Source organism: Sphaerodactylus townsendi, linkage group LG03, assembly GCF_021028975.2.
Source record: "Sphaerodactylus townsendi isolate TG3544 linkage group LG03, MPM_Stown_v2.3, whole genome shotgun sequence".
Classification (NCBI taxonomy): Eukaryota; Metazoa; Chordata; class Lepidosauria; order Squamata; family Sphaerodactylidae; genus Sphaerodactylus; species Sphaerodactylus townsendi.
This window is the reverse complement of record NC_059427.1, coordinates 24,640,373-24,658,850: the sequence shown is the minus strand read 5'-3', so window position 1 is coordinate 24,658,850 and position 18,478 is coordinate 24,640,373. Positions and strand designations below refer to the sequence as shown.

The 18,478-nt window shown below is 43.9% G+C and overlaps 1 protein-coding gene across 4 annotated transcripts in view; it reads left to right on the top strand.

Moving 5' to 3' along the window:
- FAM107A (family with sequence similarity 107 member A) overlaps positions 1-14,403 on the top strand; it is a 69,366-nt gene extending 54,963 nt beyond the window's left edge. For all 4 annotated transcript variants that reach the window (XM_048491255.1, XM_048491254.1, XM_048491256.1 and 1 more), the window contains 2 exons: positions 302-458; positions 14,009-14,403. In XM_048491255.1, coding sequence (XP_048347212.1) covers positions 302-458; positions 14,009-14,116 — 265 coding nt within the window. In that variant the 3' untranslated portion in view covers positions 14,117-14,403. The remainder of the gene's footprint in view (positions 1-301; positions 459-14,008) is intronic.
- The last annotated feature ends 4,075 nt before the right edge of the window (positions 14,404-18,478 follow it).

Sequence of the window (18,478 nt, the reverse complement as noted above, 5' to 3'; positions counted from 1 at the left end):
GCGAGAGATGACAGCTGTGTTCCAGGGCTTCATAGAAGGTCACTGTACATAAATAAACAGGATTAATCCTCTCCCTACCCCTCCTTCCCTTGCATGCCACTCCACACTCCCTCCCCTCCCTCACTCCCCTTCCCTTGCATGCCTCCCCTCCCCTTCCCTCCCCTCCCCCTTCCTCCACTAGGGTGAGTGGGCCATGTCTAGATGCCAGGCCCCCTCCCTCCCCTCCCTTGCATGCCCAAGTATTTCTCCCTTTGCTCCTAAAATGCAATGATAATTGATGGAACACTCTGCCTCCCCACAGAGGACTGGGAGTTGAGAGCAAACCAGAACTGCAGCGAGTCCTGGAGCATCGGCGACGAAACCAGCTGATGAGGCAGTGGAAAGAAGAAGAAGAGGCCAAAAAACTGAGGTCTCCATTTGAGCAAGAACTCATGAAGAGGCAACAGAGGCTGGATCAGGTAGGAGACAATTCTGAAATTAGTGACATTTGTTTAGACCAAATTGATATGAAGGGGATATGCGCAGTGCCCTTCTAATGAAGTTGTCCATAGCTCTCTTCAGCATTCAAAGTCCTGCCCAAATACGAAGTTCCGTGGTAATTTTGCATGAGTTAATGCCAATCATTTGGTGTTTGATCTGAATTTTTTATTTTTTTTTCTCGAATTTCTTAGTCGCCCCTCCCAGAACTGGCTTGGGGTGATCTACAGATCAAACAACAATACAATAAAACTGTCTCGGCGTGCTTAAACCTGTAAAATTAAAAAGCTGAGTAGTGGTCTAAAACGCAGTACAATTAATTCAATTATAATTACATCCATCTAATTAAATTTTAATAAATATTTAATACATTGAATAAATACTGCCAACTGAACCAAATCACTTTGGTGGGATCAGAAGCTTGGCCAATAAAATGATGGCAACAATCACAGAACTTCACACCTGCAATGGAGCGGCACATACCCACAGGGGATGGATGGAAAACAGCTGGGCCTCAACGGAATGCTTGGCAGAACAGCACAGTTTTGCAGGCCTTGCGGAACTCCATTAGGTTCCACAGGGCACTGATCTCCTCTGGGAGGCTGTTCCACTAGGTAGGGGCCAAGGCCAAAAGGGCCCTGGCCCACATTGAGGCCAATAGGACCTAACGTGACCAGGGGTTACTAGGAGCCCCTTTGCTCTTGATCTTAATGTCCACTGGGGGTTATATTGGAAGAGATGGTCACACAAATATCCTGGACCCAGACAGTTGGGTTTAAAAGTTAACATTAAAACCTTGAACTTGATCTGACTCTCAACTGGTAGCCAATGCAGCTCGTACAGCACTGGTGTCATATGCACGTGCCACAGAGTTCCCAAAAGGAGCTGGGCTGCTGAATTTTGAATTAACTGCAGTTTCTGGATCAATCTCAGGGGTAGCCCAGTGCAGAGTGTGTTGCAATAGTCCAATCTGGAGGTGACCATTGCATAGACCACTGTTGCTAGACGAAAGGCAACAGGGGACGAGCTGACACACCAGGCATAAATGAAAGAATGTCAGCTGGGCAGCCTTGATTACCTGGGTCTCCATAGACAACGTGGAGTCCAGGATCACAACCAAGCTCTTGACCATTGAAACGGGCTCTAGCAGAACCCCATCAAGAGCTGGATGCCATCCAGCTGTCTCTCCCCCTCCCAGCCACAGGACCTCCATCTTTGCTGGGTTCAGCTTCACACAGCTCAGTTTAAGCCATTCCACCATGGCTTCAGCCAGTTGTCCCAGGGCAGAAGACTGCCCATCAACAGGAATAACTGAGTGTCATCAGCATACATGGTCCTTATGCTTGTGAATTGACCTACCTTTCAGGGTCACATGAGCCCGCAAGGTAAATCTAGTTGAGAGCCATTAGGCCAATTCAGCCACAACACAACACCTCAAATGTATGCTGGCTCTCAGTTCACTCGGTCTGTGTATTACTTTGCTGTCACATGCAGTATATCAGCTGTCATACAGTAGAGCAAGCTAGTTTTCCACACACTGACTACAACTACTCTCCTCAAAGATGATATGTTTTAAAGCACAGGTAGGACAGATAGCTCTTAAATCAAGGAACTTCAAAATCCAAAAGCCCTTCAGATAGTTCTTCACAGGGAGATATCCACTTTCTCCCTATGTCAACAAGATTTTTAGCGAATCCAAGTGCAGGATGCCACAACCAATCGGGTGGCTTCTCCTGTTCCTAAGGCTTTCTGTGTCTGAATGTAAACAATGATGTCTTTAATAGACCTGTACTTTTAAATTAACTTTTCCTCTGCAGTCCAACACGCTCACCTTTTCCAAAAAAAACCTTTGGGTTGCTAAAGTTCTTGCTAAAGTTGCCAGGTTTCTCCTGGCCACTAGCAGTGGGTGGGGGGAGGCAGGTTTGCCAGTGCACAGAGCTCTTAATATAGGCTGACCAGACGTCCCGCTTTTGGCAGGACAGTCCCGCCTTCAAACAATTTGTCCCGTGTCCCGTGGGTTCAAGTGTCCCGATTTTTGGAAGGCTGCCGCACTGCCTTCTGGGGCACAAGGCAGTGCGGCAGCCTCCTGTGCGCACGGCTGCAGGAGCGCACGGCCTTGTGGGGCGCTCCCGTTTCCCGCCCTGTCACAAAACCGTGCGCTCCTGCGGCTGCGTGTGTATGCGCACGTGCCTTTTCCATCCGTCCAGTTTGCAAAGGTGACCAATGCAATTCTGCTTATCTTAATATTTTCTATTGCCATAGATTCCACCATCCAAAGCATCCATTTTCTAAACTCTGCAGTCTAGAATTACACCTCCTCTCCAGATTACAGAGATCAGTTTTACGGGAGAAAATTTATGTTTATGGCATTTTATCATACCATGGTCCTGGTCCTCTCCAGGCTCCAGGCTCTATCATCAAATCTCCAGGAGTTTCCCAACTTGGATCTGGCCTTCCCTGCCCCTCCAGTTTCACCTCAGTCCCGTCACAAGGCTGAGAGGATACATGGAAAATGTAAGCCTGTTGCAAATTTTACACAAGGCCTCAGAGGCTTCCACGAGGCCTATAGGCTGCTTATCCTTTAGCATTAGGCATGGGATCATGATAACTTTTACTACACCTCTCAGCTGGTATAGAAAGGGCAGGTGAGGGAGCTAAAACGTGATTGTCCCAAAACCACAAATGAAAAAATCTTTAGTCAATTTTCTCTTCTCCACTTCCACTATCTGCACAACAGCAGCCACTTTTTAAATTCTGCTGATAGGCTTTAGCCAAACTTGCAGCTTTGGAATGAAAAATACTTGGAGATTTGGGGATAGAGCCTAAAGAGGGGAGAGTTTGGGGAGGGAGGGAGTTCCATGCAGTATAGTGTCATAGAGTCCACCCTCCGAAGCGATCATTTTCTCCAGGTTAACTGATCTCTGTCATGTGGAAATCAGTTAAAATCTCAGGAGATTTCCCGCCAACACCAGGAAGTTGGTAACCCTAGAACCTGAATTATCCATCAAAATCTAACTGAGAAAGTGTCGCCTCTTTGCTTGCCCTTGAATTCCATTTCAGCTTCTCAGCTACTTCCTTTACCCCAATAAAATATTTACTTCTTGATGAGGTACAAACTTATATGGCATGAGCAAATAAAGATGGCAATTCTGCACTGAAATCCAGAAGTCACCAGCCTTGCTGAGCTTGTCTATAGCTTTAGAATTGTGGGCAGAGGTGTGGCCCTTCCTGCTCGTTAACCTAGGTCCCAGAATAATACGACAGACAACATATGTAGTGTGGGTAAAAAACTGGCCATAGCCGCAGATTTATTAACTGAAAGCACAGGAAAACAAAATTGGCGCAGCATGGGAGGTGATCCAGGCATCTGGGCAGCCCTAGTGCTGTCTCCCAGAGTAAGCCGATTCCTCCAGCCCGCCTGCTGGAGGAATGTAACAAGAGGGAGAATGAAGTGAGACATTCCAGATCGTTCAAAATAATGGCCGGCCAGCTGCTCCCCGTCCCTCTCCCTGCCCCCGCCCTCTACCCGGAGCTCCACGAGTTCTTAAAGTCCCTCGACGTCGTGCGGCAGAGTGGGCCCTGAGCCACAAGGCAGGGCCTTTTAAGGGCTCTGCCTTGGACCCACTCTGATGACGTGTTCCCGCAACTCGCGAGAGCGTGTCGCCTTCGGCTGACCCGGCCCTCCCGCCGCGGAAGTCGCAGCAAGGGCCTGAGGCCTTCGACCCCTCTGGCATCTTGGCGGATCCCGGCTGCGCTTGTCATAATCCGAGCACCTTGAAGCCCTCGCCGGGCCCCCATTCCCTCCCGCAATGGTGGCCGCGTTTCAGGCGCAGCTGCTCTTTATGGGAGTGGATAGTGGGTACCACCAGAAAACAGCCATCATGGGGATGGGAACAACCACAAAATGGCTGCCAAGGAGGAGATGGGGCAGTCATAAAACACTGGAAGATTCCACAAAATAATGGGAGGTTTCAAACAAATGAAACAAGCTGAATGAGTGGTCTCTACAGAAAAAAAGGTAATGCTTGCTGGCTCTTTTGCTGTACTTCCCATTCCAGTGAAATGGAGAAACCCCACTTTGCCTGTTGACTCTGGGGGAGAAACACTTCAGGAAAGAAGGAAGTGGGCACCAGGAAACTCAACAGTGGGAGTGGTGGTATCCTCAGTCAGGTTGCACAACAGGGATCACTGTTCTAATCAACTAAGAAGTGTCATGCCTTTGATCAAGATTTCCAGAACCATCCCACAGGTAGCCTAGATAAACCCGCACGATCCCCATTCTGCACTTCGTAATGCCATGAGAATTCTTAAACCCTCTGCTAGGGTAGCAGAGCTGCCATGTTTCTGTCATTACTTAAGCCCACGTCTTTGATCACTTGCCAGCCCTTCAAACCCAGCGTAGTCACGGGAGAGCTCTAAGCTTGTAAATAGGTTCAGAATTGCCATTTTTTAATCAGCTCTCCAGGACGGGGCAGCAAGTGCAATGCTGCCCATCAAACGCTTCCTGCATGGAAATCATAATTAAATTCTTGGCATAACATCACATGGATCTCCTGAAGGGACACACTGCAATGTGTATTTTCCTTGTTTTTGTTAATGTGGGCAGGTTCCTTTTCCCATACTGCTTAATTGCAGAGGTTTCCAAACAATGCAAGACAAATCGTGGGGCGGTGAATGCAGCCTGGCTTTGCAGGAACATCCCTTAAGCTCATTCGGAACAGCGCAATTAAACATTTTTTATTAAGAGGAATACCTCGCGGCCTTCTAAATGCAGTGAACTCATCCATAGGAGATGTAATTAGCCACTTAATCTTCCTCAGCTTTATTTTGTTTAAATTCCTCCTCTTTATTATTATTATTTTTGTCTACACTCAACATGATTGTAGTAGTTTCCTAATTAAGGGCCCTTACGGTGATCAAAAGCAGATTAAAAGCATGACCTAATCATCTTTTCACTAACAAATTTTAATGGATTTTTTTAAAAGGTTTTTTTTAAAATGTCGCTTCCCATTTTCCCCAAGTGGAATACTATCTTTTTGTGTGTGTGAAGGGAAAGCACTTTATGTCATATGTTGTTTTTGTGATATTTATAAACATATAAGCTGAGCCTAGAAGAAGAGACAAGCATAGGTTGGGAGGTGCTCAGGGTTATTGTGGTATAGATTAGCCTGTGCACTCCCACACACGCCAGCTGGGTGACCTTGGGCTAGTCACAGCTCTAAGGAGCTCTCTCAGCCCCACCCACCTCACAGGGCGTTTGTTGTGAGGGGGGAAGGGCAAGGAGATTGTAAGCCCCTTTGAGTCTCCTACAGGAGAGAAAGGGGGGATATAAATCCAAACTCTTCTTCTTCTTCTATAGCACTGGAAAAGACAATAATACTAGGAAAAGTTTGAGGCAGTAGAAAAAGAAGGCCCCACAGGAGAAGTATTGACTCAGTGAAGGAAGTTTGCAAGATCTGAGCAAGACTATTCATGATAGGATGGAGATCATTAATTCAAAGGGTTGGAGGCAACTTGATGGTACATAACACTCAGCTGACACAATGGTAGATTCCGCACAGGACAAATGTAACAAGTGTAGATCACAATACAAACCATTTTGGGGGAAACTTTGCACAGGTCCCATCCTCAAAACTAGTTTGCCCCATTTTATTTCCCTCAACCCAGGATTATCAAAAATCGCTAAACCAGTGATTCTTTCGCAAAACCCCAGGTTGGAGTCACTCCTGCAGAAACAGCTAGACAGGAGATGCTTCATTTCCTTCCCTTCCACCACACTGTCCATTGTCAGGGAAAGTCTGCCTGCCACAGCAATACATTCATTATAGCCCTGCTGTTGCAGGGAAGTCCCTTTTTCTTGCTTTTTTTCTTTTGCATGTTGCCCATGCCCAGGTATGGAGGTGTAGCCAATTGTATTGTGAGACAATCGGCATGGATGCATTTTTTTTGGACAATTTTTTTTTTAAGAAACGCATCTCTATGCAAAGGTGCAAAAGTAACCTGGATTGTTTCCATGGGCTCCAATCACTGCCTTCATGGCATGCATGTGAATGGGAAACAGGAAAACAGGTTCCTTTATAACAACTGCAATCCATTATAAATTTGCTGTGCAGAATCCAACAGTATCAGGCTAGGATTTGGAAGTGTCGGGTATGAATCTCCGCTACGTCATGGAAAGGCAACAAGCATGGCGTAATGGTTAGCAGCAACAGACTGTAATCTGGAGAATTGAATTTGTTTCCTCACTCTTCCACATGAAGCCCTCTGGTGACCTTGGGCCAGTCACAGTTCTCTCAGTACTCTTAAGCCCACATGGAGACAGACAATGGGAAGCCACCTCTGAACTTCTCTTACCTTAAAAACCGAAGGGTTCACCGTAAGTCAGCTGTGACCTGATGGCACTTTCCACCAAGCCATGGAAGCTGATTAAATGACATTAGGGCAGTCAATCTCTCCCCATTCTAGTCTACTTCACGAGGTTGTCATTGTGACAATAAAACAGACGTGGGGAGAAGGGTGTTATAAACCACTTCCCTATTGAGAAGAAAAATGGGATATCTAAATAAAAATTCAAAATCAACTAATCTTCTTGTGTTGTTGAAGGCTTTCACGGCCGGATTCAACTGGTTCTGGTGGGTTTTCCGGGTTGTGTGGCCGTGGTCTGGTGGATCTTGTTCCTAACATTTCATCTGCATCTGTGGCTGGTTGCCACAGATGCAGACGAAACGTAAGGAACAAGATCCACCAGACCACAGCCACACAGCTCGGAAAACCCTCCAGAACCAACTAATCTTCTCCTCTTGGTGAGACCAGGCATCACTTTAAATCATCATTTTACTAAAAGCTCCAAACTCTGTAGCCCATTCTTCCAGGGAAGGAGCTCCTATATCTTTATAATTTTGATCACCCTTTGCCGCAGCCTTTACACCTTTTGAGATGGAGGAACCACTTCAAAGCCAATGCCCACCAGGGAAATAGCCTCTAACAAGTCACTGAAGAAAGGACTCAAGAATAGTCCCCACTTGATGGCCCTGACACTGGAGCACTTGTCTGATTTTCCAAGGTGTCAGTCTAGGACCTGGGAAATCCAGATTAAAGGCCCACTTCACCATGGAAATTTGCTGGGTTACCTTGGACCAGTCACACACTCTTGGGCCAGTCACACACTCTTGGTGTTTGGAATATGCTGCCACAGGAGGTGGTGATGGCCACTAACCTGGAGAGCTTTAAAAGGGGCTTGGACAGATTTATGGAGGAGAAGTCGATCTATGGCTACCAATCTTGATCCTCCTTGATCTGAGATTGCAAATGCCTTAACAGACCAGGTGCTAGGGAGCAACAGCAGCAGAAGGCCATTGCTTTCACATCCTGCAGGTGAGCTCCCAAAGGCACCTGGTGGGCCATTGAGAGTAGCAGAGTGCTGGACTAGATGGACTCTGGTCTGATCCAGCAGGCTAGTTCTTATGTTCTTATGTTCTTAACCCCAACAATTATTTGGATAGGAGACTTCCCAGGACTATCAGAGCCCTGGTGCTGAGGTAGGCAATGGCATAAAATCAATTCTGGAGTAATTTGAACATGGGTTAGAATGAAAGGTATAATCCTTCTTCTGAGGATTAAAACAAATGCCCGAACTTTAATATATAGGAGATGCTTTAGTTCTCTTTGAAATATATTTGAAGGCAGATTAGAAGGGCTTTTTTCTTATCTGACAATAACACGTCTAAACTTGGCTCTAGTGTTCCATTAAAGTTGCAACTAATTATAATGTCATCCTCTGCAGATTCTTGGAGAGTTATGGACGGGATGCTGTCATGCTAAGAGCACAAATGCTCGCTAAAGTTAATTTTATCTTGTCCAGACTAGCCTTCAACATTATATATCCCACATCAGACTCTGATTCTGCCTCCCCCACTGCCAGGTTGACAGAGTTACACCATTTGAGTTAAGGGATATCCAAGGGAGTAACTCAAGGTAGCCATGTAACTTTCTGATTTATGCAGCAAATTATTTCATTTTTCCTTGAACTGGTTTCCATATAAAAACAATATTGTTTTTATTTTTAATACATTACCCTAAAAGAAACATATCAACTCTTGCAACTGCTTTTCTTTTCACACAACTGTGAATCAGAAATTGCACAACAAAAACAGCATTTGTTGGGGAACAATATTTAAGTTTTTAATAAAATGTGAGTCTGAAACAGAACAAGTGAAAGAATATATGATAAAACGGATGCAAAATTTTCAAAAAATAAATTTTTTTTCACCAATGGGAATCCTTATGGATAAAAAAATATTTAATTTACAACTTGCCAAATGCTGAGGGAAAACAGGTACAACATGTTGTATAAATGGTACATCACTCCAAAAGACATTGTGAAAATGAACAAAAATTTGAAAGGAACTTCTTGGAAATGTCAAGAAGGAAATGGAACATTTTACCATATGTGGTGGATTTTTTAAAAGTGAAGAAATATTGGAAAGAATTACATGCAGAAATCCAAAAAAAAAAATTGAAATCAAATTCCAAGTGGACACAAAGACTTTACTATTGGGAATTCCACCAAAGAACTTACTGGGAAAATTCCAAGAAATATTCCTTCATTTACCAACAGCAGTCAGAGTGGTATTGGCATATTGATGGAAAGCAGTTAACTTGTCCAGATCCAGCAATGTGGGAAACGAAGAGAATATGCTACAATGGCGAAGCGCACCAGTCTTTTGAGATTGCAAATGCCTTAGCAGACCAGGTGCTCGGGAGCAGCAGCAGCAGCAGCAGAAGGCCATTGCTTTCACATCCTGCAGGTGAGCTGCCCAAAGGCACCTGGTGGGCCACTGCGAGTAGCAGAGTGCTGGACTAGATGGACTCTGGTCTGATTCAGCTGGCTTGTTCTATGTTCTATGTTCTTGTGTCTTGTAAACAGGTGACCAAAACAAGAATTTCTTGAAAAATGGAAATTATATTTCTTGTATTGTGCTGATATATCTTAGTAAAATGTTAAAAAGATAACTAAAAGATATGGGGTATATTGCCTTATACTAATATTGATGTTTATAGACTTTAGTGATGGAATATTATTTATTTATTTATTTATTTATTTATCTATTTATTTATTCGGTTTATAGACCGAATATATTACTTACTGTTGTTTGACTAGTAGTTAATATAATTAATACAAGTATTTTTTTAAGAAGATTAAATTTGAAAGAATTCTATTAGTCAAATAATGGCTGATAAGAAAGGCTTTTCAAAACTTAAATAATAACAAATGTCAAGATTCATTTATATATGTGTGTGTGTAATATGTAACTTTTTGTTATTTTTATATAGAAGAGCTTATTTTGTATACCTATATTTATATTTTGATATTCTTTTTAATATAAAATCAATAAAATATAATGTTAAAAAAAGAACTCTTGCAACTGATTTCTTGTCTCACAATTATTTGATCTGTTTAATCTAGTATCCTGTGTAGGTGTGAAAGCTGGACAATGAAGAAAGCTGACAGGAAGAAAGTAGATTTCTTTGAAATGTGGTGTTGGAAGAGAGTGTTTCAGATACTGTGGACTGCCAGAAAAAGAAATAAGTGGGTTCCAGGTCAAATCAAGCCTGAACTGTCCTTAGAAGCTGCAATGACTAAACTGAGGCTATCGTACTTTGATCACATTATGACAAGACAAGTCACTGGAAAAGAAAATAAAGCTAGGAAAAGTTGAGGCTGCAGAAAAAGAGAAAACCCCAAGGAAGCTATGGCCTTCAGTTTGAGATACCTGGTAATGATAGGTGTCCTGAGACAGTGGCAGACACTTTGTCCACTGGTCAAGACTCCCTCTGACCAGCCAACACCCCGTCCACCTTGCTGCCAGTGATGTAGGTATAGATTTTTTATGGGGTGGGTTTGGTGACTGAGGGCTTTCTGGCTGTTCCATTCCATGCACTGTTTCAAGCAAGCCAGACATGTAATGGGAGGGGTTTGAACCCAAGAACCCACTCCCTTACCTACGTCCCTGCTTGCTGCTTACCCCACCACATATCTAGGGCTGTTTCGGCACAGCCCAAAAACAGCGCCCTAGGGATGGTAAAAACACCATTCCTGGGGCGCAGCAGTGTCATGCTCACCCCTCCCAAACTGAGGGAAAACGCTGCTTTCAAAACTCTCTCAATGAGCAAAGTTTTTGGAAAGTGTCATCTTCCTGCCGGCGCCGTGCAAAGCACACCAGGATGAGGGCGCCGCTTTTAGGCACTTCTGGTTTGTTGTGTGTACCTACATTTTCTCCTGCAAAGCTCTGGACAGAGAAAGGGACACGCCCACGCTGCCCTCTGACCCCCGGGGCAGCGTGGACATGTTCCTTCCTCCATCCTGAGCTTTGCAGGGAGAAAAGGTAGGTACCCACAACAAAACAGAGGTGGCTCCATGCAGTGCCGTCCCTGCGGCCTGGGGTGGCTTTGGGACCACCCGCACGGGACAGTGCGATCGGTCCTGAGGCTCCACCGGCATAATTCTGCCACCATGCAGAAACGGCCTAGGCTCCCTGTCTCCTTCCTCCCTTTTTGGGCTCATCAGACCCTCTGCTGCAGCCCCTGGAATGGTGCCAGCTGGTGCAATGCTCACTTAAAGGGCCAGAGCTGAAGAAGGCTGCAGGGAAGGGCCATCCACTGCAGGCAGGAGAGGGGTGGCAGGGCAGCTGGGAAGCAGCTGAGCAGTGGGCCAACTCCCCATTCCCCAGGAAGCCGTTCATCCGATCATGGCTGAGGAGGAGGGCAGGGAGGGCAGACCGGCAGCAGACCTGGCCTTCTGCTCCCCAGGTCTCAATTTCAACTCTACATATAACTTGTATTTTTAAAAAAAAAAAAGTATAGTTCACACAGACCTCCACAAAGATCTAGAAAGTCACAATTAAAGCCCTTTCATTGAAGACTGCTAGAGTTAATTCTAAAAATTCGCAATATTTTCATTACAGTCTGAATATACTATCATGCAAAAAAAATTTTAAAAAAACAATGTTCATAATCTTCCACATCTTCTTTTAGTCCATATACCTTTATAATATGAGCCTTGCTTTTGTTTTCAATAAGTCTACTTCATCCTCAAGGTTTTGGATTTGCTCCTGAATTCTTATGCATTTTTTTACTCTGCTGTCAACTTTGTATCTTTTATGTTTCTGTGATGTTTTTTTCCTGAATAGATCCAGCAGTACATCTGTTTAGTCATTTTCATTTTTTTTATTTCCTGTTAATCAGATAACTGTTCTTCCAATTTGTTTAATGTAGCATCAAAAATATATGCTTTAACTTACCTGCACAAACCAATAGTAATGACTAATTCAAACTGGATGAATCCATATTCATATCCTGAGCCTCATGGGGAGGGCGGTTTAGAAATGCAATGGATGGATGGATGGATGGATGGATGGATGGATCGATCGATCGATCGATCGATCGATAAAATATTGCAGACATTCAATACTTCAGTATTTCAAACTCAAAAATAGTTCACAGTGCTGTAATATTACAAATATCATATTGTGTTGAACCAAAGCATACAATTCCAAATACTGCTTCCTACCTTCAAGCCCTAAATATTTTGAGTCTTGCCTTCTCCTAGAGTATTCAGCCCACCAATTAAGATCTAGTTAAGGACTCTTCCTAAGACCTGTCCACTGTGCCCCAGCCTGCAAAGGTGAGCTGGGTGCTAATAAGAGACAGGGCTTTTTTCGTAGTGGCTCACATTTGGAATTTATTCCATACATGGGGTAAACCTTCCTTGCTCCCCGCTTCCGCTACAGCCTAATGGTAAGAGCTTCCTATCCCCCAGGAGGATGTAACGACCCAAAGGACCCCCAGAATATTATATATATATATATTTGTGCTTTAAAATCATATTGCCAAAAGCCAGTTACCAAAAGCACTCCTATGGGTGTAGGTAGCAGCATGTCCAAAGGTCACAGGTCTGCTTTACAAAATCTAATCAATGGATGAGTTACTCCAGCATAACTTGGAGGCCTCATTTGAGTCACGAGAATGCTTGATTACCACACCTTGCTATAGAAACTGTTAAAGACAAAGAAGATGGAAAGCTACATTAGCATCAGTTGCTGAATTTCACTATCTCTTCTAGCAACAGATGGTTCCTTCCTTGCATTTCCACAACCTATAGATATGATCTCCCTACAAGAAGATCCCATCCTGAATCAATCAAGCCTCATTCAAATCTGAATACTGAAGGCAAAGACTGTAAGAGTTACTTTGCATAAAGCCATTCTGTGCTTCCTGACTTAATCTAGGACCAATTGACTCTCATTGTCCTGGGCGTGTAGAACAATGGAAGAGTCTCTAATTAGCTCACCCAGCAAGCCCAGCATGGGAAATTCCAGAGAATTTAGAAAAAGGAAACTTAAAACTCACTTGTTCCCGCCTCTTCCTGGGCAAAAGAGTATAAGAGGTCAGTTCACCCCAACACATGTGCTCTTACTAGCCTGTACCTTCCTTGGTCTGGTCAGTTTGAGACACGATATCGTCCTTCGCCTGGATTCAGATGCTGGTTATTTGAATCCTTGCCTTCTACAAGATCTTCTTCAGCTGACCTTAGGTAAAGTATTTCCCTGAAAAACCCCCTCCATTTCTATAATCCAATCTATCTTTTAAAACCTTTTTTATATCTTAGGAACTTGAATGTATGTGCTCTTATGTCTCACTGTGTGTTTGTATTGTTAAACAAATTTATATAAAACTGTTAAATTCAATTTGGACTCTTGCATTACTCTGTGGAATATCCATTGCTAGAATTCCTTCCTTGTATTATACAGTCTAAAAGATCCCCTCTCGGCCCCTCTCGCTGCCAACGTGAGAGCTCATTCCCCTTTGCTACTTTTATAATCCTATGTGTGCTGTTATATGTTTAGCAGCTGGTGGAGAATCCCTTTAATAAAATCCTTACCCCTGTTAAGGCCGTAACAAGGAGGAGGAGGCTACATGGTATAGCCTGATCTCATCAGATGTTGGAAGCTAAATTGGTTCAATACTTGGTCAGGAGATCAACAAGGAAAACTTTGCAGAGGAAGGCAACGGCAAACCACCTCTGCTTCTTACTTGTCTTGAAAACCCCTTGCTGGGGTGACAAGAAGTCAGCTGTAGCTTGACAGCACTGTACCCATACACCCATCTGCAGCAGCATTTTGGAAGTCATCTTGGAAGAAAAAGGGCAGATATGAAAGGTTCACTCGACTTTGCTGATGGAAATGCCTTCAGTCAATGGAAATATTCCAAAGGACTGAAGCCATTACTTCTTGATTAAATTTTGATATGAACCATTGCCAAGTTAATAAATAAAATCATTATCCAAGGAGTACATCACATTATTTTGTCTGACAAATCCAGTTCATAATTCCCCCACCTTACCCTTTCTTCTTTAAGGCTTAAAGTCCTGTTTTAGGATTGGACCAAGAGAACGAGGCGAGTTAGATTTTAGCAGCGCGGGTCTCCGAAGCAAATGATTCATTACAAAAGCTGCTGCTTTTCTTTATTTCAGCTGGAGAGAGAACAAGAGAAACAAGAAGAAAGTGCACCTGAATTTATTAAGGTCAAAGAAAACCTGAGGAGAACATCAACGCTAACTGGAGCAGAGAAAGTTGCGTAGCATCAGCTGAGATCATCTATTGGTTCAAATACTTAAACACGGACATCTCTGTATATGGTGGACATTCAAGGTTATGTCTTTGGGGCTGTTTACTGTTTGTTAATGCTTGTTCCAGTAGAAATCCCCAACATGGGCTTTTTCATAACCGCAAAAGACCATACAGCCAGAGCATGGGTGTTTTATGTGGGAGAAGTACACGAGAAAGGGAGTTGAGAATTGTAATTACAATACATACTCTTCCTCCCAAGTATTTGGACAATAATAAAACCCTGTCCACTCCTTATTAATATCTGTCTAATCCCTCAAGATATAACATGAGCTCACAGTAGAGGAACTGTGAGGAAGGAGCTGTGGACATCATTATATGCAAAGATTCAGCCAAGTATTTCTGCTGCTTATAGTGAAATCTAGAAGGGTGGTAGGCTAATCTTTCCCTTAGAGTAGCTTGTTGTAAAAATCTGGGGAAGACAAAAAAAGGGAAAAGCTTGCCTGTTGGGAATGTGCTAGCTAATTCCTCCAGCATATCCCTCTACAATTGCATGACTTATAATATATCTAAGCAACAAAATTCCCAACAGAAGCAATGGCATCTACCAGTCATTTAGGAGATGTGGAGGAAATACACTGTTCTCTCTTTAGCATCGTTTCTGGGATGTCTTTAATTGATTTCAGTCATCATATGAACCCTTGCAGGGTCCCTTAGATCATCTGGTCAACTCCAAATTAAAAGAGCACGACCAGTTATGACAAAGAGCTAGGTGGTGTCAAATTACACACAGATTTTTTTTGACCACTGGACTATGAGAGGAAGGGATGAGGTGGCTGCCTCTTACGGCTTAGGCCCCTTCTGCACATGCAGGATAATGCACTTTCAATCCACTTTCAATGCACTTGGCAGCTGTGTGGAATAGTCCACTTGAAAGTGCACTATTCTGCATGTGCGGAAGGAGTCTTAGGTCATTTCCCCACTTACCTTGACCAAAGGTTGCTGCGCGCTACTCCCAGCACGCATCATTTCTGGCGTGCTACCGGGCTTCCCCACGCAGAGCGCTGGGTCACGCAGAGCGCGGGGTCATCAAAAGGCACCATTTCGAGGAGCGCCAGGAATGACGCGCACTGAGGGGTCGAGACAGTGGCAGCGTCGGGGTGGCTGCGTTGTCGCCGCCCCTGTAGTGGGGAGTGCCGGAGGACCGCGCGCTACTTGGGGAGAGTAGCGCGCAGCAGCAGGTAAGTGGGGAAACGACCTTAGTTTCATCGGAAGCTGAAGTAATTTTTGTGCTGATTCAGAAGGTGGAAAGACCAAAACTGATAAGGGGAAACGGGGATGGGGTTAGTGCATGAGCAGGCAGGCAGCCCCCCCCCAAAAGACAGAATCATAAAAGGTAGAGTTGCCAACTCTGACCAAGAAAATTCCTAGAGATTTGGGAGCCGTATCTGTGGAGGAAAGAGTCCAGGGAGAGATTTCACTGAGAATCTATGATATACCATAGAGTTTGCCTCCTGATGCTGCCATTTTCTCCAGAGGAACTGATATTTTTTGTCAGTTGCAATTCCAGGAGAACTCCTGGCCCCACCTGGAGGTTGGCAATTCTAAAAAGAGGATGAACAGGGACAGTGCCAAAAGTGCAGACGTCCCACCCAGCCTTCTGATGCCTTTAAAAAAACCTTCACATTATCCCAAGCAACCATAAGAACTAACTACAATATTTTCCCAAACAACCATAAGGACTAAATACAATATTTTTAAAATATATAAATAAATTTGAGGGTTACTGTATGTTATGTCATGGGGCAGATCCTGGGCATCATTTCCCATGTTTAAAATCCAGTTAATCATATTGGTGTCAATTGCTGGTTGGGGCCAATCACAATGTTAAAAGTTAAAAGGGGGTGTTTTAAGCCACATTTTGAACCACATAATTAACCACCTGGCAAACCAGGTGTTCTATCAGGGGAGATTCTAATACAATTTCTCCCTCGTTGGGTCCATGACATGGCAGAGAGAAAATAATTCCCTCAGTCCCAAACTCTGGCCTTCCCTCTCCTGCTGCAGGCCAGATTGACTGTGGGGCTGGGGTAGTAGGTAACCTATGATCAAACTGACTAACTGCTCGTGCTCAGTGAGCTCCTGTTCCCTAGGCCCTAAGTCCAAACATTCCAAATAATGAAATACAAATAATGAAATGGCATGGGTTACATAAGCATGAAGAATGAGTAGCATTAGGAGGCGAGTTAGAGTTGTAATGCTAGGCTGAACTATTCTATTCAAACTCCACTGCAATCAGTGGGCTTAGACCAGAGTAATTCTGCATAGGACGGCAGTTTTATCAGCCATCATCACTCTAGAAGGGAAAAAAATCAGGATCAATCACAGGTGCCTGTCCTCCACTCATTGCACCATTGATTCCTGGGTCAAAGACAAAACATGAGGCCCTGCAGTGGTCTTTGCTTGTGTTGTGAGCCTGACTCCTTCTTAGCTTTACAAATTGTGTCACCAGGGTTTGAAAAACAACTGGGAATTTTTTGAGTGGAGCTTGGGGAGGTTGGGGTTTATTTGGGGGGAAAGAGAGAGACTTTCATGAGGTATAATGCCATACAGTCCACTTTCTAAAGTGACAATTTTCTCCAGGGAAACTGATCTCTGTTGCCTGGAGGACAGTTGTAATCCCAGGCGATCTCCGCCCACCACCTGTAGGTTAGCACCTCTATCTGTCAAACACCAGGACTCTGTGACTTCCTTCCATTATAGAGAGGGAAGCAGCAGATGTTGGGCCAGTCATTGCTGTTATACTTTCACTCACCATGGAGCTGCTGTTTAGATTTTCTCCCTCGAGTGTCACAATGTCATGGCCTGCCTCCAGAGGTGTAGCTGGGCCAAACTGCGCCCGGTGCGCATATATTTTCCGCCCTCCATGGCCCCCCATGGCGCTCTGCCCCCCCCATGGCTCCCCGTAGCACCCCTCCCCCTTCCATCCTTTCACCTTCCCCCCCTTCCCACAAAAACGTTCGCCATCACTGCTCTAGGGTTATGAAGAACTGGCGCAGAGAAGCCAACAATAATTGTTTCCAAGCACTGTTTCAACAGCTCCTAGTACTATCCTCAGTAATATTCAATTGTGTATAGAAGAATTCACATATTATCTACCTAGAGTGTTTATCACTATCCCTGGAAAACACTGATTACCCACAAAAACTCATTTCCTTCGTTATTCGTATACTGTACAATAGCGAGAGATTGACTGTGCAGTGGCTGCATGAAATCTCAAGCGCTCATATACAAATTCATCGGAGTCTGTGTGGGAAAAGCGGAGTTTAAACGAAATAAATGTCATTGTTGCTTTCCGCAGGGTGGGGGAGGTTTATGACTGAGTGAATTGATGAGTAATTGCATATTTTGTGAGAACAGAAGATACCCTGTGAACATATCAAGTAGCACCCAAATAAACAAACATCATTTTTTAAAATAAATAAATAAATTTGAAAGTTTGAAGAAAGGCTGATTATTCAACGCTGTGTTTTCAGACTTATTTGGAAGCCTCCAGCACTAGGGGCCTCATCCCTGGGGTGGGGGGAATGCCATACTGGGAATACGGAACAAACTTAAACCTAGACAGCTAGAGAATAAACTTAAACCTAGACATCTATGGGGCTCTTATCATAAGAAGCATTGTTTAGACAAGAAATTATATTTGAAAATGGGTGGATATTGTGAAACATATTTACAAAACATTCAGTTGCAATAAAACAGCATCTTAGCCAGCCGAATTAAATGAAGCGATATGTCATCTTCTTTCGTCCTCCGGGGGAAGGGGGGGGGGTACCGCCATCTGTTTTAACATTGTTTTAATTTTGGTTTTAGCACTAAAGTCTCAAAGTGCTATATTAGTGCTATATATTATTTTTAAAGTTTTTATCATTATACTATTAGAAATGTTACGTTGTAACCCGCTCTGAGCCCTACGGGAATAGGGCAGGATAGAAACTGAATAAATAAATTAATAAATAATTTAATCTTCTTCTTCATCTATGTTGGTCCCCTGCAGCTAAAATTCTTAATTACTGAATATTCAATAAAATGTTTATAGTTAACATTTGTATAGGGTCTCCAGTAATTAAGAATTGTTCATCCCTTGTCAAATCCTGCCGGGTTTCGTAATAATATCCAGAGGTGGGATCCAGCAGGTTCTCACAGGTTCCCGAGAGTAGGTTACTAATTATTTGTGTGTGCCGAGAGGGGGTTACTAATTGGTGATTTTGCCATGTGACTTTTGCCTTCGTTACGCCCTTCCTCTCAGCAGTTGCGCGCAGAACTTGATGCAGTCTAGCAGGAAGTGCACCGGCATGCGTGGCAGCCTGCGCCTG